Raw genomic sequence first — 22558 nt, forward strand, 5'->3', positions numbered from 1 at the left:
AATGCTGCAATTCGGAAGGGTGGACCAATCAACCAATCCGCACCAGTAAACTTACAGTGCGTCCCATGCCCTGAAGTAGACGCGCATGCGCTGTACGCCTGAAGTTCGTCATCTGCAACAGGAGCAGCTTCATGCGCGTTTGTTAGCCTGTTTTGCCGTCATGCCAAGCACAGCCATCCCAGCATACGCTTTAGTCTTGTGCAAGGGCGTATGTGTTCAGCGATATGTATATAGTAGTAAATGAGTCATGCGCATGTCAAAGTTGCCATGTCTACGATATTTGTTGCTCCCCAATCTCCACACCAGTCTAGATAGATTGCTAGTCATCAATTTGTGCGCGGCGTTTGCTGTGAAAAGGTTCAAGGCCTGACATTGCATTCGACATGGTGCAGCTGGCGACATTCCATCTGCCCAAAGTGAGTAATACTGTATTATCCCGAACGCAGTGAATGTAAGCTAATCTGATACCGACATGTCCAGTGGCTCGGGGACAACGCGGCGCACGCGACACACGTCCTCGGGGGGAGTGCCGCGCCAGGCTTATCACTCGACGATCTCATTGCCTTGTCCAGCGACCCGGCGACCACCGAACAAGCGCTGCAGTGGCGAAACTTGAAGCTGGCGAATTATAGCGCGCAAGGTTCAGAGGCGGTCCGCCGCAATATCGCGGATCTGTACAGCGAGGATGTCTTGCCGGAGCATGTCGTGACTACGACGGGGACAACGGGCGCCAATATGACTGTCCTTCTCAGTCTGGTCCAACCGGGCGATCATGTCATCTGTGTATATCCGGTATATCCTCAACTGCTGGGTCTGCCGAAGCGGTTGGGCTGCGAAGTGTCGCTCTGGAAGCTCGATCCTGCCAACGGGTGGCGCGCCGATGCGGGGGAGCTGCGCAAGTTGATCAGGCCGTCGACCAGGCTGATTGTTCTGAATAATCCTAACAACCCGACTGGTAAGCAAACGTGCGACCCTCGATTTGACCCTATCAAGACCTGTGTGGCGAGGATGTGCGTCTGTCCGAGCGGCGGCACGACGACTCCTTACGACCTAGGTCACAGGAGAGAGAACAGGTGTCTGACACGTCGGCAGGTAGTCACCTTGATCTAGCGACTCAGCAGAAGATCATCAAACTCGCCCAGGAGCACGATATCACAGTGTTGGCGGATGAGATATTCCGGCCCCTCTTCCATGACGGTCCAGCTCCACCTTCGTTGGTGGAACATGAATACCCCAAGGTGGTGGTGACAAGCTCGATGAGCAAAGTCTGGGGCATGTCGGCTGTGCGGATCGGCTGGATCGTCTCACGGGATCGGAGCATCCTAGACATGATCCTGAATGCTCGCGAGTACACGCTGCAGAGTACCAGTGTGCTCGACGAGATCGTGGCCACCGAGGCGCTGAGCACGCGCTGTCGTAACGGGATTCTCGACATACACATGCGACACGCACGGCAAGGGCTCCGACTACTGGACGCATTCGTGGAACGCAACCAGGCAGTCTGCTCTTGGACACGCCCAACGGCGGGCTCCACGGCGTTTATAAGATTTGCCGACGCGAATGGAGATGCGGTTGACGATGTTGAGTTTTGTCGTGGGCTGCTCAGTGAGCAGGGTCTGCTCATCTCACCTGGCAGTCTTGCTTTTGGTGACGATGGGTCACAGAATGATTTTCGAGGGTATGTTCGGATTCAACTCACGCTTGATCCAGGGTACTTGGCTCGGGGCTTGGAATTGATTAATGCCTGTCTTGAAACGAGGCGCAGGACTGCGGGCTGAAAGAGGGTACGTGGTACAGTGGCTGATAAAATTGACGATAGCACGCCTGTTGTTGTACAGTAGCACCAGGCAGCAGAGGAGCACTGCTGTGATTTCTTTCGGTGCAGGCGATGTAATATGCAGAGCAGAGATGAGCAGAAGGCAGGTCACAGCACCAAAGGGAGACGCGAATGGGGCCAAAGTGTAATTGCACGTGATCTGTCCGAGCGGCACCAATCAACCCTTGCACAAAAACGGGGCTGCGTTGCGGCTGCTCTTCAATATCCCCGCCTTCTGAATATCCTTTCAATCGTCCTTTGCAATCATCTACTGAATATAGCGCCCCCAAAGAAGGGCCCTAAGACGAGTAACACTGGAGCCTTCCCGATCGCCCGCGTCGGAATACGGGCTGTAGTAGCGCAGCGCTAACTGTACAGAGATTGGCGACTGTTCGAAACCACAGATCCCGGTGGTGGCTTGTTCAAACGCCGCAAGATGCCCAGAGACGAGATTAACTGTTCATGCAGCGCTTGACGTATAGAGTCAAGTTGACGAGCTAGTCGACATCGCTCCGTATACAGGACCATGGCCGGGTGCCTGAGCCCATGAACGTTGTTGGTGGGCTCGGATAGTGAAGCTCGAGGTCAGTATATATGGGTAGGTCAACCACTTTCTCCCACCGCTGCTGCCGACTCCAGGACATTACAGCGCTTCTTTCGCGACAATGGTGTTTTCTATTGCTTCACTCTTTGTACCCTCTCTACTGGCACTCGTTCCAGCCATTGCCGCCGTCCCTACTTCTCCGGACGGGAATGTCATTCGCTCACTACTTGACCCCAAGGTCTCCCTATCCTACAAACAGGTGAGGCGGCGCTCTGTTGTCTTGCAAGCATCTATCCCTGCTAACCCTTGGAGACCACCATCTGCGAAACGACTCCCGGCGTCAAGTCCTACAGCGGTTATGTAAACCTCCCAGCAAACGCAGCCGAAGGACGCAACTACCCTACCCACACCTTCTTTTGGTTCTTTGAATCTCGAAAAGACCCAGCCAATGCTCCGTTGTCACTCTGGCTCCAGGGCGGCCCCGGTTCACCCTCGATCCCTGCTGCACTCGGAGAAAACGGCCCTTGCTTGGTGAACGCGGATTCCAAGTCGACACGTCTCAACCCTTGGTCCTGGAACAACGAAGTCAACATGCTGTACATTGATCAGCCGGTACAGACGGGCTTCTCTTACGACGTCCTCGCGAACGGCACGATCAACGAGGTGGCGAGCCCCTTCGTCGTGACACCTGTGGAGTCATCAGACGTCCACGCCCTTGATCTGAACACTACATACCTGCTTGGCACATTCTCTTCTCAAAATCCGGATACTACCGTTGACACGACAGTTGGCGCAGCTGAAGTGGCTTGGCATTTCATGCAGACGTGGAATCAGCAGTCAGTTGCTCTGTTCCCTATTGTGAGACAATCCCCTGACGCGGACCAGGTTTCCGAAGTACAAACCGAAGAACAATAAGTTTAGCATATGGACAGAGTCTTATGGAGGACACTGGGGTCCGACGTTCGCGGATTACTTCCAGTCCCAGAACAGCAAGATTGCAAGCGGCTCTCTCCCCAAGTCCGCTGTGCCCTTGAACCTCGAGACCCTGGGCATCATCAACGGCTGCATCGACGCCGAGACCCAGATACCTCTATATCCTGTCATGGCTTACAACAACACCTATGGACTCAAAGTCATCAACGAGACAGAATACGAATTCGGCGTTCAGAGCTGGCCCGCATGCAAGAAGCTGATTGATAGCTGCCGGTCATTGGCAACGCAAAAGGACCCGGCGGCTACTGGCAACAACGCAGAAGTCAATGCCGCTTGTGCCACAGCTTTTGACACCTGCTTCAAAACAATGCACGATGTGTACCTGTTGAAGAATGTAAGTATCGTATGCTCCTGTGCCTCCTGAATGGTTTGTCTGATGGTGTCTGATATAGCGCAACTACTTCGACATTGCACAACAATACCCCTATTCGTACCCACCGAAGTGGGCCGCCGGATATCTCAACAGCAAGCCCGTTCAGCAAGATCTTGGAGTCCCGCTCAACTTCTCGGCGAATTCCGTGCCAGTTTCTACCAGTAAGTGCTGCCCTCACCAAGTCTACTGGGCTATCCCTAACAACCCTTGCAGGATTCACTCTCTCAGGCGATTTTGTCCGTGGCAAGAACCTCGCGATTCTAGGTCAGCTACTGGACCGAGGAGTCAAGGTAGCGTTGATGTATGGCGACCGCGACTATCAGTGCAATTGTGAGTTTACGAGACATCTCTGCCTGCACAGAAGCAGAGATGCTGACTTCACTAAAACAGGGCTTGGAGGCGAAAAGATCAGCCTGGCGGTCAAATCGAAGATATCCGACAAATTCAGCAAAGCCGGCTATACTGACATTCACACCAACGCCACCTTTGTAGGAGGATCTGTCCGACAGTACGGCAATTTCTCCTTTTCCCGCGTCTACAATGCAGGGCATGAAGGTATGTCACCACGTTGCTGGTCACTGCCAGACAGACAGTTATTAGTGCAAGCCCGGTGGAAACTGACAACTCGCCTCCTCTAGTGCCCTTCTATCAACCCGAGACGGCTTACCGAATCTTCAATCGGGTCATGAAGAACCTTGACGTCTCGATCGGCAAAGTCTCTACGACAAAAGTGAAAGACTATCACACAAAGGGACCAAGCAGTGTCTTCGCGGTCAAGAACAAACTGCCCACGTACGCGCCGACGCAATGCTATCTGTGGGACATTATGGAGACGTGTACCAAGGACCAGGGGATGGCGTTCTCAAATGGCACGGCCATCACGAAGGACTTTATCATGATTGGGACTGTGGGTGCTGATGGCAAGAAGCATCTCTACTAGGGGTAATGATGAGACGGTACGGATGGGACACGGAGGAAAATGGATCGGGATGTTTAGGGACCATTCTTTGGCCTGCTCTGCGCCGAATAGCAGATGGTGAATCTTCGAGTTGGATGCCGTACCGGAAGACGAATCTGACGTACGTCTACGGTACTGTAATTACCTAGAGAGAAGCCCTGTTCATGATAAGTCTTACACACCTGCATCACATACTCGTACCAGGTATTGAAGATCGCCAACTCGAGGCTTAGAGGTATGTACGATTTGCAGGCGATCGTCGAAGAGAAGCATAGCGGTTGTGGCGCGCATAGCCTAGGGCTGAGCTTCCCACTCAGTTACATACATACCTCGTTACCCCGCAGGGATCAATTATTATTGGGCACCCGTGGGGCCCTGCGTACGCCCAGTCATCTAAGCTCTCAATGGTGCCCTCAGGCATGCCTAGGCATGTTCAACTAGTCCTGCTTGGGGACTATCAAGCACGATATCACTTTCAGGCCACCCGCACCCCAGGCTAGGGGTCTTTTTGTCAGTCTCAAGGTCCATGATATCCAGTTATTTGTAACTCCGTCTGCCGACCTGCCAGTGGTTGGTGCTGTCATGTTTGTGTGCTAGCAGTGTATTGGTCGTAATCATCTCATGGACCAAATTTAATCCGAACCTCGTTTGTCGTCTCAGGCGGGGGGGGCGGACCTGAGACGCAAGTCTGCGGTTGCACGGGTGGAGTGCCTTAATTACAGGGTACGTAGGCGCAAGGACAGCCTCAGCTGCGGGTACTGCCTGGGGGGCTGAGCTGGCCATACGCGGTGCATACAGACCTACGCAGCACATAGCACATGGTATGATGTGAGTACTTGATACTACTGTGTACCGCTATACACTGCCAGTGAAGGAATCGTCCGTTTTAACAGGGCGTAGCAGACAGAGAGACAGACCTCCTTCCGGATGATGGACGCCTGAGGATTCAGGGCACGATATAAGATTGCCAGGAGGACAGATGCAACATTCACAGACTCCAAACAGCTACTTCCGCTCTTATCCTTCGGTCCTGACTCTGTACACGATGGAACCAACAAAGACCAATCCAATCAGGAGGAAACGCCCGTTCCTGTCCAAGACAAGGACGGGATGTCTGACTTGTAAGGTCCGCAAGGTATGATACTTACTGTACCTACGCGTACATACACACGCGTTCTGAGCATGTAATTATGTTTTCTTGATGCAGCAGAACTGACCGAAGCACACAGGTCAAATGCGACGAAGAAAAGCCAGCATGTCGGCGATGCACGTCTACGGGACGGAAATGCGATGGGTATGCGCCAGCACCAGCATCAAGCTCGGTCTCGGCGACGCGATCAAAGTCCCTCTCTGTTAGGAGCAGCAGCAGCAGCAGCAGTAGTAACAGCACATCGCCTTCGCGGCGCGCCAGCCCCCGCCGCCCTCCCTCGGCCGACTTGTTCGCCTCAGAGGCCGAGAGAAGGAGCTTCGCGTACTTCGAGACGCGAGCCTGCCATGATCTGAGCTTGGGCGGCTCCTTCCACGGGCAATTCTGGGCGAGAGAGGTCCTCCAGGCTGCCGTCCACTACCCTTCCACGCGGCACCTGGTCGTCGCCATCGGAGCCGCGTTCGAAGCATTCCAGGAGTCGGCGGTCGTCTCGAGCGGGAGCCGAGAAAGCAACGCCATGAGACTGTCCATTGAGCAGTGTAACCGGTCGATACAGCTGATGGGCGCCCTGTTTGACGCGGCCCGCAGTGAGGCCCAGTCCGTCGAAACAACGTGCAACATCCTGACGGCGTCGATCCTCTTCGCGTACCTGGCGTGTCTGCAGGGACAAATCAGCCAGGCAATCGACCATGTGAGATCGGGGTTGAAGGTGCTGCAGGATTTTGAGAAGGCCAGATCACTTGGCCATGACGACCACGAGCACGATCGCCCGGCGGATATTTTCCCGGTCTCTGTTTCACATCTCAAATCACTACTCACCTCGATATATGGACAAATCCGATGCATGATCAATGACGAGGCTCTAGCCACCTGGGAACGAGATCCGCTCGTCTCGGCGATTGATCCAGTTCTCAGCTTTTCAACCCTCGCCGACGCGCACGGCTACGTTGAGAATCTGTGGCACAATCTCCTGGCATTGCTGCAATATACGGAGCTTCACCCGCCCAGGACGGCCGACGAGGTCGCCTTGTTCACAGCACATCATCAGCTGTTGAGCCGATCGCTGGACAGCAGTAGGGATGCACTAGAGGCTTTGGCCTCTCAGCGGACGCCGCACGCCGGCAGCCGCGACGAGCATGGCCTCAACATCCTGCGGCTGTATCAGACGCTGGTCGCAGTTCGACTGCGCATCAATCCGCTAGAACCTGGCAATCGGGAGGCCGCTTTTGACGAGCTGGAACCCGAGTTGGAACAAATGCTGCGGTATTGCGAGTTGTTGGTCCAGGACCGGAGTCGGGGTCACGGTCACGGTCACGGTCAGCAGTCAGACCTCCGGTCTTCTCCTTCTTTCTCCTCCGGTCTGGGCTATGTCATGCCCCTTCACACGATCGCTGCTCGATGCAGAAATCCGCGGATCCGCCGCCGGGCACTCCAACTCCTGCTGAGTAGTGGCCGACGGGAAGGACTCTGGGACGCGGGATTGACCGGCAAAATCGTGACGACAACAATGGAAAGAGAGGAAAGGCTGCGGACTGAGCCTGTACCGAGTGATGGCCGAGTGAGGGAGGTCAAGATCGAGTTTCTGGGCGAGAGGAGAGCGCGTCTGCGGTACATTACCGTGGCCGATTGGAGGGCCCGGCTGTATGGCGAGCAACATATACTGGAGTGGTGAAGCTGAGACGGCACGAGTCTGTAGCAGGCACTGGGCTGGTCTTCTCATAGCAATATCGCGATGAGAGCCCATGTGGTCGCGACTGCCAGAGATGGCAAATGTATACGTATTCACGAACCGGTGGCAAGAGGCACCGACGCGAAGTGGAAAGGAAGATGAAATCCATGTTTCCGAAGAAATTCTCCGGTAGGCGAGCGGGATGCACATGGCTCACCAGGGTGTCATGGTGCGAGTCTCTTCACGCACAAATCGGAGACGCTCTACATAATGACGACCCCGCCGAAGTTCCGTGACAGGCTCCCTACTTGTGGCTGGGGTGCATGGCTGGGGTGGCACCATTTTACCAATCGCGGTGACGCGAACAAGCGACCGAGGCTTGGGCTTTCGTTTCAGATACTGTGTATGGTAGATAATTAGCTTGTATAAACAATCCTGCTGATGATATGGTGGTCGGGCTGCCACTTCGGCATCAGGCATTACATTGGCAGGGCGTGACGAAGAGGACGCACCTCGAATGTGAGCCGGGTCTGAGGCGACACAGAAGACGGGATGAATATACCTAGGCACATGATGGGTTCTGTGTACATAGGTCATACTGTGAGTGCTTTCCATGTGGGTTGCCTACACTCTACACAACACTACGTACACACACGCGATGTGGAAAATAGCAACTCGATCAGTCCGAACGTGAGCGTCAGAGTTTCGCCAACCACGACGCCTCCGCAAATATTCCGGAGACGTGGAGGACCAGGGAGGGGAGGCACCTTTTGCAAGGGGCAGAATGACGCGTCGAAGACGGGCAGCGATGTGGAAATTTGCATGGCGCTCGATACCGCCGCCAGATGCATTTGGACAGATGAACGAAGTCTGGTGCCGCAGTCAAAGAGTTCCGGACATGCCGAGACCAGCAGTGCGGCGCATTCGATTGTGACAGTGACAGCTCAGATCCGACACAGACACTTACTTACTGGTAGCCGTCAAGGCTGTGTGCTTCGTGTCAATCTGAGCCATGATCGAGAAGCCGACGGTACCATTTCGTGCTGGTACTGAAGGTCTTTATTCGACTTTGAGCTCACGTGCGGACAGACCCCGTAAAACCGGCACTCTCGAGATGGATTTCTCATCCTTCTGGACTCCCCATGTCCTTGGGCTTGTCAGCTCTCAGCAAGCCACATCTGTCCGGCACACCCAGCCGAGGAGCCGTGGGCACATCCACTCTGCCACCACGCCAATGAGATAGGTTCGACAATCTTATCGATATCAGCCGCATGGCACCGACGCCATCGCTCTACATGGCTGCCACAGACAATCTCGGGAGCTGTTTACCGTCGATTTCGATCCAATGACCGTCAGGATTTTTCGCGATGGTGCCTTGATTCGAGCTCACCTCCGACGCGGTAGTTGTCATTCCAGCCCAGTTTTCGATGGCAGGTTCATCAGCCAGCCTTGCAAACTGACAGGGAGATAGGCTGCAGGCACGGACCAGCTACTGTGACCATGCGGAAAGGTATCCGGGTCCACGAACCCTGGCCTGCAATGGCCGTCCTCATAAGTATGGCAACAGGGTCGACCAAAGACCAGCTCGCAGAGCTCACCACGCGTCGAGCTCGAGCTCCCTCACCACCACTGTTGACATGACAGCCATCAGAGACACTCCTGCCGGCCAATTCCTGCGCCTTGTAGGCTTCAAGTCATGGCTCTACTACCCAGAGGAGGTGACGGGAGTTGAACTGCCCAACCTACCGTTCGTATCTGAGGAGCAACTCCCTGCCCCCGACATCGAGAAGGACATCGAGAAGAGCCTGTCGACAGTCTCCCTCCGACTATCGACTCCGCCGGATGAACACTCGAGCGCCATGTCCCAGAAGGTGCTTGCAGAGCCCATTGTCGTCTCATTCTCAGAAGGCGACCTGGAGAACCCACGGAACTGGTCTAGTATGAAGAAGGCCTGGACCGTCACCATCGTCAACGTCTACACCTTTGTGGTCTACTGCACCGCATCTATCATCACACCGACCGCGGGATATATCGTACAGAGATATGGCGTCTCGGTCGTTGTCGCCAGTCTAGGTCTATCTATGTACGTGGTTGGCTGTAAGTTGCTTCTCGGCTACAGATACTCATTTGATGAGTAACAAATGTGTATAGATGGAATCGGTCCCATGTTCTTCTCACCTCTCAGCGAAGTCCCCAGTATAGGACGGAATCCACCGTACCTATACTCATTTATCGCCTTCCTTGTGGTTTCGATCGGTCTAGCATGCGTCGACACCTTTCCCGGTATTATCATCCTTCGGTTCCTCCAGGGCTGGTTCGGCAGCCCATGTCTGGCCAGTGGTGCCGCCTCCATCGAAGACGTCTACGACATGTACAGCGCCCCGTACGGCTACATCTGTTGGGTCGCCGCCATGTATTGCGGCCCAGCCTTCGGACCTCTTATGGCCGGCTACGCCATCGACTCCAACTGGCGGTGGCCGTTCTACGAGGCCGTCATTATGGGCGGTACTGTGCTTCTATTCCTCCCTTTGCTCCCGGAAACCTCTCCCCAGACGATCCTCCTTAATCGAGCAAAGCGCCTACGCAAGACCACCGGCAACAACGCCTATAAAGCGCCCTCGGAACTTACGCCACTCGCGTTCGGCCAGAGGCTCCACGAAGCTCTCAACAAACCCCTCGAGATTACCGTGAAAGATCCCGCGATCCTGTACGCCTGTGTCTACGGCTCTATCGTCTATGCAACGTACTACTCCTTCTTCGAAGCGTTCCCGCTCGTGTATCTCGGCACATACCGCATGTCGCTAGGCAGTATGGGCCTAATCTTCACTTCCCTCACCGTCGGCTGCGTCTGCGGCCTGGTCATCTACCTCATCTACATCACATACTTCTTCATCCCGCGCGCCCGAGCCCATCACGCGGCCAAAGGCGAATCCATCGCCCAAGAACAGTGGCTCCTACCTGGCCTTTTCGGCGTCTGGGGTCCTCCTGTCGGATTGCTCCTCTTCGCCTGGACAGCCAAGTCGTCGAGCCACTGGATCGTTCCCACGACCGGGATCTTCATCTTTGCCTTTTCGACCTTCTTCATCTTCCAGGCTTTGATCTGTTGTGAGTTGGGCCCTGCCAGTACTTGACTTACATTATGTCACTACCCGTGGCGCTCCTTTATTTTTCACAATCAACCCATTTATCTCTCCGTCTCGCCACTCCTTCATCGCTTTCGTCTCTTCGTACCTTTGTCTTTCCGTCTATATTTTAGATCCAGCTGACAAACCCCCACAAAGACGTCCCGCTCTCCTACCCCCGCTACGTCGCTTCCCTGTTCGCAGCCAACGACTGCGCGAGATCTCTCCTCGCGGCCGCCTTCGTCCAGTTCTCCCGCCAGATGTACATGAACCTGGGCATCGACAAGGGCGTCACCCTGGTCGCCGGCCTGAGCGTCGTTGGCATCGGCGGCATGTATGGACTATATTTCTACGGGGCACGACTCCGGGCTCGGAGCAAGTTTGCTGGGTGATTTGCGTTCTTGCCTGCTGAACGGCACTCGGTGCCATGCCGTGACAGGGGCATGGTGCTACGTATGCGAATTACGACATGACCTGCATGGTTTCCTTTTGTCTCCCGTATTGTTATCGTCGTCATTGTCGGCGTCAGTCGCCTGCCGGTGTCCGTACTGTATTATCATGGGCATCTGGTCTAGTAATCTGCAGGCTCGTGCGGGATTCGGATCATGAATCATGTACTTGGATTCGGACCTGGGATGCGGAACCTGTAGGACGAGCTTGGAACTTCGGACCTCGGGAAAACAAAACTTGTACAAAGCAGGCGTGGCGTTGGCGGCAAGCGTGGAAATCATGATCGGTGTGTCTCCTCAGGGGTGTATGGTGACTGGTCTACTAGTATGGTACCTATAGGGCAGGATAGGGTTCGGGGGTACACAGAACAGCGCCTCCGGGGCTCGAGACATCGAGGCGGACCCGACGGGACCTTGACCGGACCTGGCTTGGGTTGCCGTGCGTTTGACTTGAAAGATGAGCTAGTTGAGATGACTTCTTCAGACTGGGTGGTGGTGGCAGCCAGCCACGAACGCAGTTCAATGTCCAGCCACTGTAGCGAACAGGGAAGAGCGTCACAACGACAGCCAGCAAGGCTGCAATACCTTGATTTCATTGTCGAGTACATGATCATCGCAAGGAACCGAAAAGGACAAGGAAGAGTGGTAGAGAGTCATGAGGACTCGAAGATAATGGCAAAGTGCCACGGGTCCCCGTCGGGCCTGATGCCGTCGTGTAAAAAAGACACTGGCTGTCGATGGAACTCGCCACTCGCCACTCGGCACTTTGTATCCAGCGGTACCAAAGGTACTGTGGTAGAACCAATGAACCCATGCTGTCTGTGGCCTCTACACAGTAGAGAACGAAGTTCGAACCAACCCATGAGAGGAGGGTGTCTCCCTCAAGACACTGTACTGTAGCATCGACCACCCGACTTTGAAAGCAGAGGCTCAGCCGCACTTCCAGTATCGACACGCCGAGTGAGGCCGAAGAGTGTCTGACTTTTCAGTAACTATAATTCGTAGGTACCTATTATTGCGTGAAGACGAAACACACTGCAAAAACACGACTGACGACAATGAGCACGCACGCACCGGTCGGCTAATTATTACCACAGCAACCTTTGGGGAAAGAGCTCACGCGAGCTGACCGACCGACACCCGACTGGGCTGGGCCATAGACAGTACAAGTTGGTTCCGCAGCTGAGGTGACCATGACTCAACGGCGCGCGATCACGTATCAACGCATGGCGAGGGCTCCATATGTCATTACAAGACCCAAGACGGTGATCCTTGACGCTCAGAGACGCCGTGGCAAATAATGGCACGGATGTTCCGAGAGGGATGACGAAAGTCCCTGAAGACCCTCCCTTGCTTCCTGGGACCGTTTCTGGCAGGAAAGTCCTCATGTCCCGCTGGCTAGTTACAGTGGCCTTGTGGTCTCATGCTGGAAGTTTGCCGCGAGTACTTCTTCTTCAGTCTACTCCTACCCACCCCAGTCCCTCGTGCTCATACGAGCTCACATGGCCCCCTTCCTGCAGGTATGACTAAGGAACTAAGACTTGGACTGTGTCGGAAACGCCGTGGGCGACTACTCGCTCGTTGGGATGGAACGTCCCCTACTATGTACTACTCCATTCATGCTAAAGCCGTGTCTGGGAAGGCAGGCATGGCTCCGGAACGCGCTGCTGAAAACGGTCTGCTGGCCAAGGTGGGGTGGTGCATTCTGCACTACTGTACGGTGTACGCGAAAGGCTATCACGACCGACACGGTCCCCGTTGGGTTTTGAAGCTGTGATATCTGTGTTTGTGCGATCGCAATGATTGCCACGCAAGCCTGCAGGAACCGGTCCGCCATGCACCTGGAAGCAAACAGACCATTAATCCGGTCGTGTTGATAAGAACTTCTTCGTGCCAGTCTGTGTTGCTGGCATCATCGGGATTCAAGGCCTCTTTTGGGTATTTTAATGCTACGCGCAGCATCTTCCCCTCTGTCTGGTGACCGAGAAACAGTGCAGTGACTCCTGGCTGCTATGGTGCGTGGCAGCCAAGTTTGCTGTATCCATCCATGCCATCCGCGCGTTTAGTTTAGCGATGCAAAATTGTGCATGCGCCAGAGAAATGGTGGGCGGTGTGTTGGGAGGTAGCGCGAAAGAGTTCCATGGAAAACCCTCGCGGCGGCCTTAGCCCCCCGCTTGCGGAACAATCGATAGAGGCGTTGCGCGCATCATCTTGACAAGGTGAAGTCATAGCATCTTGAGCCAAGGATCGTTGCCCGCGTCAGACCTGCTGGCTTTGCAAAGATCGTGGTAGTGATTTGACCAAGCACTTCCTTCTGAGTGTGTGTGAAGCGCTCTCTCATCTGGAGGTTGAGCCATGATCGAGTATCTAATGTTTAGCCTACCCGGCCGAAAGACTCGAGGCCAAAGTTTGTTGAAGTCTTTGCGTATCAGGTGCCAGCACGAATTAGGACAGCCATGGCCTTGGAACAATCGAATAATGGAACTCGGGTTTGTTGTTGAGGTCAATCTCAACCGACGCTACGGCAATCGGTCTAGCCCTCGGTAGTCGGAGGAGGTAGTCGGCGACCTTGCCCGTGAGATGCTTTGAGCCGCTCCAGGCGAGATCATGCATTGCGTGGCAATGTCGCTGGTCGGAGCGGCAGTCGGTCGCTGATCTGATTTGCCAGCCGGACGAGGCTGCGTATTGGAGCATGACTCGTGCTGTAATTGTAGTGTAAATGACAGTTTCGACGTCAAGTTTGCTCTCTGACCGTCGGCAGCATTCCCACTTATCAAGTCTCGGCAGCATTCCCCACCAACAGCCTTGGAGTTTGGACGGAGCCGGCTCGCGCAGACTGATGGGTCGCCAGCGATGTGGTTCCGATGGCTCACTGGGAGCGGTGGCCGTGGATCGATGCGCGATTTTCTCAAAAGACCGGTGAGTTCTTCGTTTGGTTGCAGCAGTTGTGCTTGTTTATAAAGCCTTCAGCATTCGTGCAAAGCATTCAATCCATCCATCTCGTGAACATCTTGTCATCCAATATTGCATCATGGCCTCAACGACCGACGGCCGGAACTCTCCGTACGACAAGACGATGTTGGGCCACCAGCGGGAGCTCAGTTCATCCAAGGAGGCACCAGCATTCCACCAGCGCTTCAAACGGCATTTGACAAGCGAGATTCGAGTCGATCTTCTCGCCGAAACCGAGCTCCTAATCCTCACTTTCTGTACGGGTATTCAAGATGCCACAACCTTTCCCGACTACCACTGCTTCGCCTCCAATCAGACAGGAAACACAGTCATGCTGGCAATGGCTGTCCTGTTGCCCGAGGTGACCGGCGAACTGTTCGTGACACAAAACATCGGGGTCGCCCTGGGATTCTTCCTTGCTGCAGGATGGGTGACGGGCCAACTAGGACACATAATAGGGCCCCGATCGCGTCTTTGGATCGTCTTCTGCAACCTCATCCAGTCGCTACTTGTGTTCGTTGCCGCTGCCATTCAGTTCGTATACGGGGTCGACCTGGAAAGCGGAAGGACCATGATTGTCATCGGGCTGTTGGCGTTCGCAGCTGGTAGCCAGGTCGTCCTCTCAAGAGCTTTAGCCATCACCGAGATCAGTACAGCAATGGCAACAGCGGCTTGGGTAGATCTCTTGGTCGACCCCAACCTCTTTGCTGCCAAAAATCGACCTCGAAACCGCCGAGCCAGCTTCCTCGCTGCCATTGTAGCGGGAGCTTTCTTCGGCGCAGGCATCTACCGGAGTGCGGGTTCGGCAACGGCGGTCTTGCTGTCGGGTGTTGGCAAGCTCGTCGTGACTCTGATGTTCTTGTTGAACAAGGCAGAGAGACTACAGAAGGTTGAAACCACCGTGTGAACTGCCACACGGACGAGGGAGACGGCCTGGACGAAGGTCTGTGTGTCGTCCAACACGCATTTAGCGTTGGAGTCGATGCCATCCATAGAGAAGAGCCCGAGCATAATTGAGAAAAGTCATTAGCACAGGTGAAGGTCAGAAATAGTCATCATCAAGGTCTTGGGTGAAGCCATATGTTTCCAGAGTCTCTGGCCAACCCATCCAAGGGTTAAAGGCCAGTCGCATCCCATCGAGCCACTGGTTCTGGTCTTCCTGCGCATAATTTGTCGGCTCGTTAATCACAGGCTCAACGGCTTGGTTGGCTTGTTTGGCCTGGGTGGCATGAGCGGCTCCGAGGAGGCTGTGAGACCGAAGAACCTGAGGCGCGACCTTGACGTTGGGATTGTTTCGTATCGAACGTTGCCGTTGCGGTCTTGCCCCGGCGTTAACAGTCGCCGTCGGATACTCACCCGGTGGTGCAGGACTTGTAACCTCGTTGCTGTCATCTACAAAATCTGCTCTGCCAATTAAACTGTGAATGGCGAGTCTCTGCCGGGTTCGAGCCTCGTCTGCGAGCCTCGACAGGTGGCCTTCCAGAATCTCTTCTGGCGGAGGCACTTGTATGCCGGGGTTGGCGCTGCTTTCAGACGAGTGTCGTGCGATGAGCAACTCGAGTTCTCTCTTCATCGGCTCCACCACGGGAGAATCACGAAAGTAGCGATTCATGATGGACTGGCAGAAGACAGCCTTTTCCAAGGCCGCGGGCATACTCAGACTTTGTGTCACAACATCTGTCTGGGCGTTGAAAAGGACGATGCGGGCGCTATGATATGCGCAGATGGCCGTGTCGAAATCAATAGTCTGGACCTTACACTGCTCCGAGAAGGCTGCAAAGATCTGGACAATTGAGAGAGCATGGTTCAAACAGAGTGTGCGCCTCCGGAGAATCTCCTCGCGAGGAATGCCTTCCATCGCCGAGGGAGGTGCAGCTTCTCTATACCCAGTCAGAAATATCCTGTAAAGATCGGTATATGCTTGATGCCAACACTCGTGCACCATGAGGATACGGGCTGGTCGTGCACAGTATGAGAAGATCCGGGGGTTGTATCGATCAGATTCGGCAAGGCTGCGGTAAAGATGTTGTAACTCGTCCTCAAACCGGCGTACAATATGCATGAGCTCGTCAGGCGGGACGAAAGAAGCAGCTAGCCGGCGTGTCAACCTGCATCGATGAGCGTGAACCACACCATGAACTGAGATGCCTACCTCATTATGTCTGTTCTTATGGCCGCTAGCCGTATACATGCAGCATATGTCCCCATACGCTCAGGCTTGTCAAAGGAGGTTGCTCGAAGGGGTGCCGTCGCGACTGGGGCATCTTCTTCGAAGGCTGTTTCCGGACACGGAAGTTGAAGGTAGACGTGTTCCGGTGGACAAGTCTCAAATTCACGGAGACCAACCGAGAAATTCCCATCCAGGGCAAAACATGACCACATCAACCGACGGCGGACTTCTTGGGCCAAGAACCGCAACTCAGGCCGTTCGTAATTCAGTCGAAGCGCCACGGCCGATCTGCCAGCGAGGGCAGCCAGCATGAAAGCCCTCGAGAAGTGGCCAACCTCGACCCTATACCGCACTATCAAGATGAGAGCTTGGAGTCGAGAAGTCGAAGGGCTCTCGAGATACTGTAACAGGATGTCCTCGGACTTTTGGGCCCACTGGGCACTCAGGCCGTGAGCGTATGGTTCAATGTGCAGGCGTTGGACGGTGACGGCGCAGATCGCAAGCGTCAGGCATTCTTCAATTTTACCTTCACGATACCTTTGCATGACCGAGCGCTCATGCAGAAAGGCGTACCAGGGCAATGCGTAGATGTGCTCGAAATAAGCCTCGATGAGCGAGGTGACTTCGTCTCGGCTAGGCAAAGCGCCATCGGTGGACAGAAGATTCTGCTCCAGCTCGACAGCTGGTTGCCCAGAAGGTGATAAGAGTTGTTGCTGAGTGTCGGATCTCTGCGAGGTACTCGGCGACGGCAAGTTCGAGGCGTGCGGCGTCCGGTGTGGCCGCTTCAAGACGGGATAAACGCAAGGGCGATTACGTCGCAAACAGTTAGCACAGGCAGGGGTCTCTCCGCCGCACTTGATCTTTTGCGAACGACATTCTGTACAGGCACGAACACCACGTCTCCGCTCCAGTTGCACCAGCGGCTGGTCGCTCGAGACGGAGTCACCCGCGGTTCCAGACTCTCTCGGTTGAAATGAACATTCGAATCTCAGGCGCTCACAATTGCGGCAGCAATTCGGACGCCCGTCGCATCGTACCTGTGGCATTTCGGTTCAGCGGCTGATAGAAGTCCATCCAGTTCTCCCCTCACCTTTCTCGCACGACATTGCATACATGTTGTCTTGGACTTGCGCGAAGTGGGCGCCATATCAGCCATACCGTTTACCGAATGCCGTTATGAAGGTCGACAGCAGCCACACAGGCACGGGCGGCATTGTGTGCGATTGTCAGTGTCCTACGGCTGTGCTTGGAGTGTTGTGTTGCATGTGGATGGGGCTCTTGCGTTGCTTAGCAGGATGAAAGTCCGTGGAAGGCCTGATTGGACGACCACAATGTCGTGATAGCCACCGGTGGAGGTTGTTCTTGGCTACGGCTGAGTAGATGCCCTCGAAGCATGATTACGGCGTAGCATGCGCCCACCGTGCCACGCGTGCTCATTTACGGTTTGAAGCTCGCTGACGAGCTGTAGCCCAATATCAAATGTGTAGATCAACCGATGGTGTCTACCTTTATCAGCGCGAGCCTTTGCAAGCGGTCGCTTCCTGAAGATACATCTCCGCGAAGAAGCCTCTGGTACGGCGAGAGGTAAGTGAGTCATCTGCCGTCCAAACACCTGATGATGCGGACAGCGGTGACATCTGTCTATTCGCACCGCAGCGCATGGGACAGCGATTGCCGTGCGCAACGGCCGTGGGCCGCTTCCATAAGTGTTGGTGAGTTCTCTTCCTACTGCTGCTAAACACAAGGCAGTCTCCGTCACCCAACACTGACACTGACTTTCTACAAGGTGGTCCTTGCCCCGAACTGCGAACGTCACCTCTCCCTCTCTCTCTGTCGCTTCAGAGTGATATCTTCCTTCCCCTTCACATAGCCTCATGAGATGTTCATCCCATGCTTGGGCGCTACCTTTCAAACACCGTCCATTTCGTCATGTGCAATGCCCGGAGAAAATACGGAGTGTCCCTGGACAGTGGTAACACCGCTACAGACACGAAAGGAAGACAACAGGCAGTATGAAAGTCATCGACAAGGCACCAAGGACGCCGCTCCTCCCTTTCCCAAGGTCCTCAGAAGTACCGAGTACGGCATGACATGTGTCCCGCTGCTCCATCCGAGCAAGCGCACCAATCTTCCTAGGACCGCTGCTCGATCCAGAACGTCGCAACCCCCCACCCTTACGCCGTGCCACGCTTCTCTTTCGAGAGCTCCTTCCTCAACATCTCAATCTGATGCTTCAACTTCCTCCACAAGATATAATCCTCCAGATCTTTGTCCCTGGCCGTTGTCTCCGTCCTAGCCTCCAGCTCCAACAACTCCCATTTCTCCTGCATGTCTTCCATCTCTCGTTGCACGTTTTGCCCAGCCGTGTCCTTCTCCCGTGCAATCTCCAAAAGCGCACTCACAAACGCCTCCTGCATATATGCAAAGCTGAACCCATCGGTGATCTTGGCGGCCGCGCCGCAAATCTCGTCCGGAAACTCGACATCCTTGTTGTCGCTCAACTTGCGCTGCCAAAAGTGACAGTACCTGACGCGCTGAGCGAAATCCGGGTCCGGGAAGAAATACTTGCGATCGAAGCGCGACGGCCGTTTCGCGATGCCCGGGTCCAGACGCTCGAGGTGGTTCGTGCTCCCGACCATGAGAATGCCCTCGTTCTCCGACAGTCCGTCCACGGCGTTGAGGAAGAAGGAGCGTACTTGGTCCGTCACCAGGGAGTCCAAATCCTCGAAGACCAAGTAGCAGGGGGCCTCCTGGCGGGCCTTCCTGAAGATACTCTCGATGCTGTATTCCGGAGGCGCGAAGCCGACGAGCGACTTGACGTAGAGCGTCGGCACCACCGGATCCCGCTTGTACAGCGTATGCATCGTGGCTTTGATGGAGATGGTCTTTCCGTTGCCCGGGGGTCCGTAAAAGATGACGCCCCGCTTCCACGGCACACGGAGTCCGTCGTAAACGTCGCGACTGTCGAAGAAACGTTCCACCGTGTCGACGAGATCGGTCTTGAGGTCGTCGTCGAGAATGACGTCCTCCCACCGCGACTTCATGATGCTGCGGTACAGGAGTGGGTCCTTCTGCCAGTACCCCTGGTTGAACACCCAGATCTCGTCGTGCAGCACAGACTGCCACCGTCCGGCGCTCGCGACCAGGGAGCGCGCCCCAGCCTCGTCACCCAGGATATACTGGTTACGGACCTGCGGGTAGGGCATGGTTCCGTCGCGGCCCTCGGAGAAGTAGACCAAGAACGTGAACCCTTCCCACGTATAGGTGCAGGTCTCGAAGAAGACTTCGTCCGCCACAATACCTTCGCCGCCGTCGAGTCGCCTCGTGGGCGGTAGAAAGACCGTCCATCGCAACGTGGACGGCCAGCTGTGTTTCCGGTCAGACTTAGAGTCGGCTGACGGTGGATGTGCCTGCTCGACAGTTTCGAGCATGCCATGCCCTGCTGCGGCGTAGGCTCGCAAGTTACAGCTCCATTCCGGGACTGTCGTGATCGGAACGCCCGGGTGGGCGTTGGCAATGGAATCGTAGATGACAGCGTCGGTGTCGAGGCGTGGAGCGGTCGCATGACGGAAATAGGTCCCTGCTACTCCCCCGCCAGCGCCAGCTTCGGCGCGATTGAAGGTATCCATTGGAAATTACCGTAATCAGGTATGAGTACTCGTAAATATACTTTCAATCGTCGCTGTTTATTGGTGCGCCATAGTATTAGAAGACGAGAGCGAGCTGGCAAGAGATCGAATAGAGCAACGAAAGCGAGTGGAATGAATGAGAGATCGAGGACGGAGTAATGCACAAGTATAACTACTATACGGAGTACAGAGAACAGTAGAGGAGTTCGGAAAGCCCTGGGGTGCGGAGTACTTTGCCAACTAGGAGAGGGACTTTGTCCAACATTCCACCAGGCACCAGCATGGAATCATGAATGCATCATGGAGGCTAGTAACTACAGTGTGCACTTACTGTGGTACGTACCTCTTACTCGTAGCTCCCTATTGGCTTACACAGCAGGCAGGCACGGCGATGGGCTGATCGAGTTCAACCAACGAGCCTGACCTCGATCGTCGATGTATTAGTGTTGGAACTGAACTCCGTAAATGGTACGGAGTATTGTCTCAGAACATGCACAGCCCCAATCCTTCCCGCTTGGGGGCTACGGCTAAACACTACATAGCAGATACGAAGCAAGTCGTGTACAAGACACGTGAAGCCATTCAGTACTACATACCTATACCTGGCGAAAGCCAGTGTGCCAACATAGTGTACGAGTACCTAAGACTTACAGTAGTACTCCGTACACAGTCCGAGCAACGTACTCCGTAGTCAATTCAGCCTTGCCGGCTCAACGCCACGTCGACAATACCCCTTGCAACACCTTCCCGCTTTAGCGAGTCCGCAACCTGCCCGTCCAGCCAGGAAAACGCAGTCCTGCCAGCTTCTCCAGGATCGCGGAGGTACGCTGCAGCCCAACCAGCACTACCGCCGGCACCCTCGGCGCGCATTGCCTCGTAAGCGGCGGTGACCTGTTCCTCTAGCCGTCCCTTCGTCGTGACGCCACCGTCACTGTCGTTCAACAACCTGTGCGTATCGCCTACGAGCACGCAGCTCAACAGGCCGAGCATGGGGATATCGAAGCGTATGTCTTCGACCGTCTTCTCCTTTAGGACCAAGGATTCCAAGCACCGGCGGCACAGTCTGGCGAGCGTCCACAACTGCATGACCCGCAGGGGGTGACGGTCCCGCGGGTACAGCGTTGGATGGATGGCTCGGACAAAGGTCGCGGAATGGAGCGTTGCCTCGAGGAACCGCCGCTGGCCGAGTAATCCGAGGAACAATTCCTGGCGGAGTTGAGGCCACGGGTAGCGGTGCAGAGGCCACGCTTGCGTGCCGGCGAGCAACGCCATGGCGGACTTGATGTCGTCGACCTGCGTGTGCAGGATCGTGCCCCTGGACTGGACGTCTAGGAGACATCGCTCGGCTTGATCTCCTACCTGTAGGACTGTAAGTGCGGGTCCTGGTGCGGGAGATGGTGGCTGCTCCCAGGTATCGGCGGCTGGTGGTCGATGGAACATGTCTACCACTGTATTCGGCCCGCGGGAGCACAGAGGGCAATCGCAGGTGAAGAAGTATCTCTCCCTCAGCTCCTCCTGCCGTTTGGCCACTGGGAACGTCGTGTCAATGTACGAGATCGTCACCTCCTCGTCTGGCGAGATGGCCCGCAGTGCGTGCAGAGATATACTCCCAAACGGCGGTAGAGTGTCTTGATCCGACTGTTGAGCAATATCGAACCGCACAAAAGTATTGGGGTCGCAGGAATGATTGACCAGCGCGGACTGTGGATGGAGGACCATCCCTAGAGGATCGAACGCCGGGTTCGTCAGGGTGAACGAGTTCACGAGCAACTGCCGCAAGTCACTGGATTCAGCGCTGTTCGCCCGTTGGAAAAGGGCATCATCTCCTCCACTTACCATACAAGCGAGTCGCAGGATCGTCTCCTGACTGTGATCCGTGCCACAGTATGCTTTGATCCCCTTCATCATGATGAAGATATCCTGCCACCGCGAACCGCCCGCGCTGATCAGGTCGCCGTAGTGGCTTTCCAGAGACAGTAGCTGCTCCCACTCCGATTCTGGCAGCAGGCCCGCCTTATGCTGCTTCAACACGCGCACGATCGCGCGGACTGTAGTGGGCAAAATCCGCGGATGGAGTCGGCCAAACAGCTTGCACTCGAGGCGATGGTACTCTGCCCATGCTCGAGACTGGCACTTCTGCTCTCGACGTCAGCGGGCGAATCTACTTCCTTAGTCGCGCTTGTGACTCGTCAACAGGGAACAAAGACTCACCCGATCACAGAACCTGACCACCTTACACCCGGTGCACGTCTTCAAGGCGTGGCCAGTGTCAACCTCGACAGCACTGATCGGGTCGACATCGGACTTGTAGCAGAAGTAGCAATGGGTCGGTAGCTTGGCTGTCTCCAGCGCGATCAGAAGTGGCCGGGCAATGAAAAGGATCTGGGAGTTTGGCGTAATCTGCTGTGTGACGAACAGGCCGTTGCCGCGGCCTTGTACATGTTTCGTGCGGACTTGATCGTCGCTGACTTGTTGCTGGAGGGAAGTGGTCATGGTAGAGACGGCGATCGAGGGCTGATCTGATCCGTCATTCCGAGGTCAATATATATATCCAAAGCTACTCCGTATTGTCGATAAGTCTCAGGGCTTTCAAGGGCTTTGTTGTTGCAGCTCACAGGTCGCTTTAGTTGCCATGTCACAGAGCTATATTACTTCCCGCCATTCTCATCGTACCCGCGCTTTACTGTTCTATTTCGGATTATCTAGGACGCCGACGTCTTTGCGTTATCTGCGCAA

At 55.1% G+C, this 22558-nt stretch overlaps 8 protein-coding genes across 8 annotated transcripts; 5 read left to right on the forward strand and 3 right to left on the reverse strand.

The window, feature by feature from the left end:
• Positions 1–383: 383 nt before the first annotated feature.
• A1O7_00805 (uncharacterized protein) lies at positions 384–1778 on the forward strand (the record flags this gene model as incomplete). The annotated part of the gene is made up of 3 exons (XM_007754846.1): positions 384–416; positions 481–955; positions 1093–1778. 3 exons carry the CDS (start codon positions 384–386, stop codon positions 1776–1778), a joined length of 1194 nt encoding a protein of 397 aa, XP_007753036.1.
• A 703-nt stretch (positions 1779–2481) lies between these two features.
• Positions 2482–4666, forward strand: A1O7_00806 (carboxypeptidase D; the record flags this gene model as incomplete). Its single annotated transcript, XM_007754847.1, has 7 exons — positions 2482–2619; positions 2673–3196; positions 3246–3687; positions 3746–3887; positions 3940–4056; positions 4117–4281; positions 4365–4666. 7 exons carry the CDS (start codon positions 2482–2484, stop codon positions 4664–4666), a joined length of 1830 nt encoding a protein of 609 aa, XP_007753037.1.
• A 1063-nt stretch (positions 4667–5729) lies between these two features.
• On the forward strand, positions 5730–7503 carry A1O7_00807 (uncharacterized protein; the record flags this gene model as incomplete). Its single annotated transcript, XM_007754848.1, has 2 exons — positions 5730–5819; positions 5914–7503. The coding sequence occupies 2 exons, from the start codon at positions 5730–5732 to the stop codon at positions 7501–7503; spliced, it is 1680 nt and encodes a 559-aa protein (XP_007753038.1).
• A 1634-nt stretch (positions 7504–9137) lies between these two features.
• On the forward strand, positions 9138–11014 carry A1O7_00808 (uncharacterized protein; the record flags this gene model as incomplete). The annotated part of the gene is made up of 3 exons (XM_007754849.1): positions 9138–9597; positions 9652–10605; positions 10782–11014. 3 exons carry the CDS (start codon positions 9138–9140, stop codon positions 11012–11014), a joined length of 1647 nt encoding a protein of 548 aa, XP_007753039.1.
• A 3088-nt stretch (positions 11015–14102) lies between these two features.
• On the forward strand, positions 14103–14930 carry A1O7_00809 (uncharacterized protein; the record flags this gene model as incomplete). The annotated part of the gene is made up of 1 exon (XM_007754850.1): positions 14103–14930. One exon carries the CDS (start codon positions 14103–14105, stop codon positions 14928–14930), a length of 828 nt encoding a protein of 275 aa, XP_007753040.1.
• Positions 14931–15065: 135 nt separating this feature from the next.
• Positions 15066–17069, reverse strand: A1O7_00810 (uncharacterized protein; the record flags this gene model as incomplete). Its single annotated transcript, XM_007754851.1, has 3 exons — positions 15066–16114; positions 16234–16975; positions 17049–17069. 3 exons carry the CDS (start codon positions 17067–17069, stop codon positions 15066–15068), a joined length of 1812 nt encoding a protein of 603 aa, XP_007753041.1.
• Positions 17070–18367: 1298 nt separating this feature from the next.
• On the reverse strand, positions 18368–19822 carry A1O7_00811 (uncharacterized protein; the record flags this gene model as incomplete). Its single annotated transcript, XM_007754852.1, has 1 exon — positions 18368–19822. One exon carries the CDS (start codon positions 19820–19822, stop codon positions 18368–18370), a length of 1455 nt encoding a protein of 484 aa, XP_007753042.1.
• Positions 19823–20518: 696 nt separating this feature from the next.
• Positions 20519–22315, reverse strand: A1O7_00812 (uncharacterized protein; the record flags this gene model as incomplete). The annotated part of the gene is made up of 3 exons (XM_007754853.1): positions 20519–21592; positions 21659–21958; positions 22034–22315. 3 exons carry the CDS (start codon positions 22313–22315, stop codon positions 20519–20521), a joined length of 1656 nt encoding a protein of 551 aa, XP_007753043.1.
• Between the last annotated feature and the right edge of the window lie 243 nt (positions 22316–22558).

Source organism: Cladophialophora yegresii (genome assembly GCF_000585515.1).
Source record: "Cladophialophora yegresii CBS 114405 chromosome Unknown aczIN-supercont1.1, whole genome shotgun sequence".
Classification (NCBI taxonomy): Eukaryota; Fungi; Ascomycota; class Eurotiomycetes; order Chaetothyriales; family Herpotrichiellaceae; genus Cladophialophora; species Cladophialophora yegresii.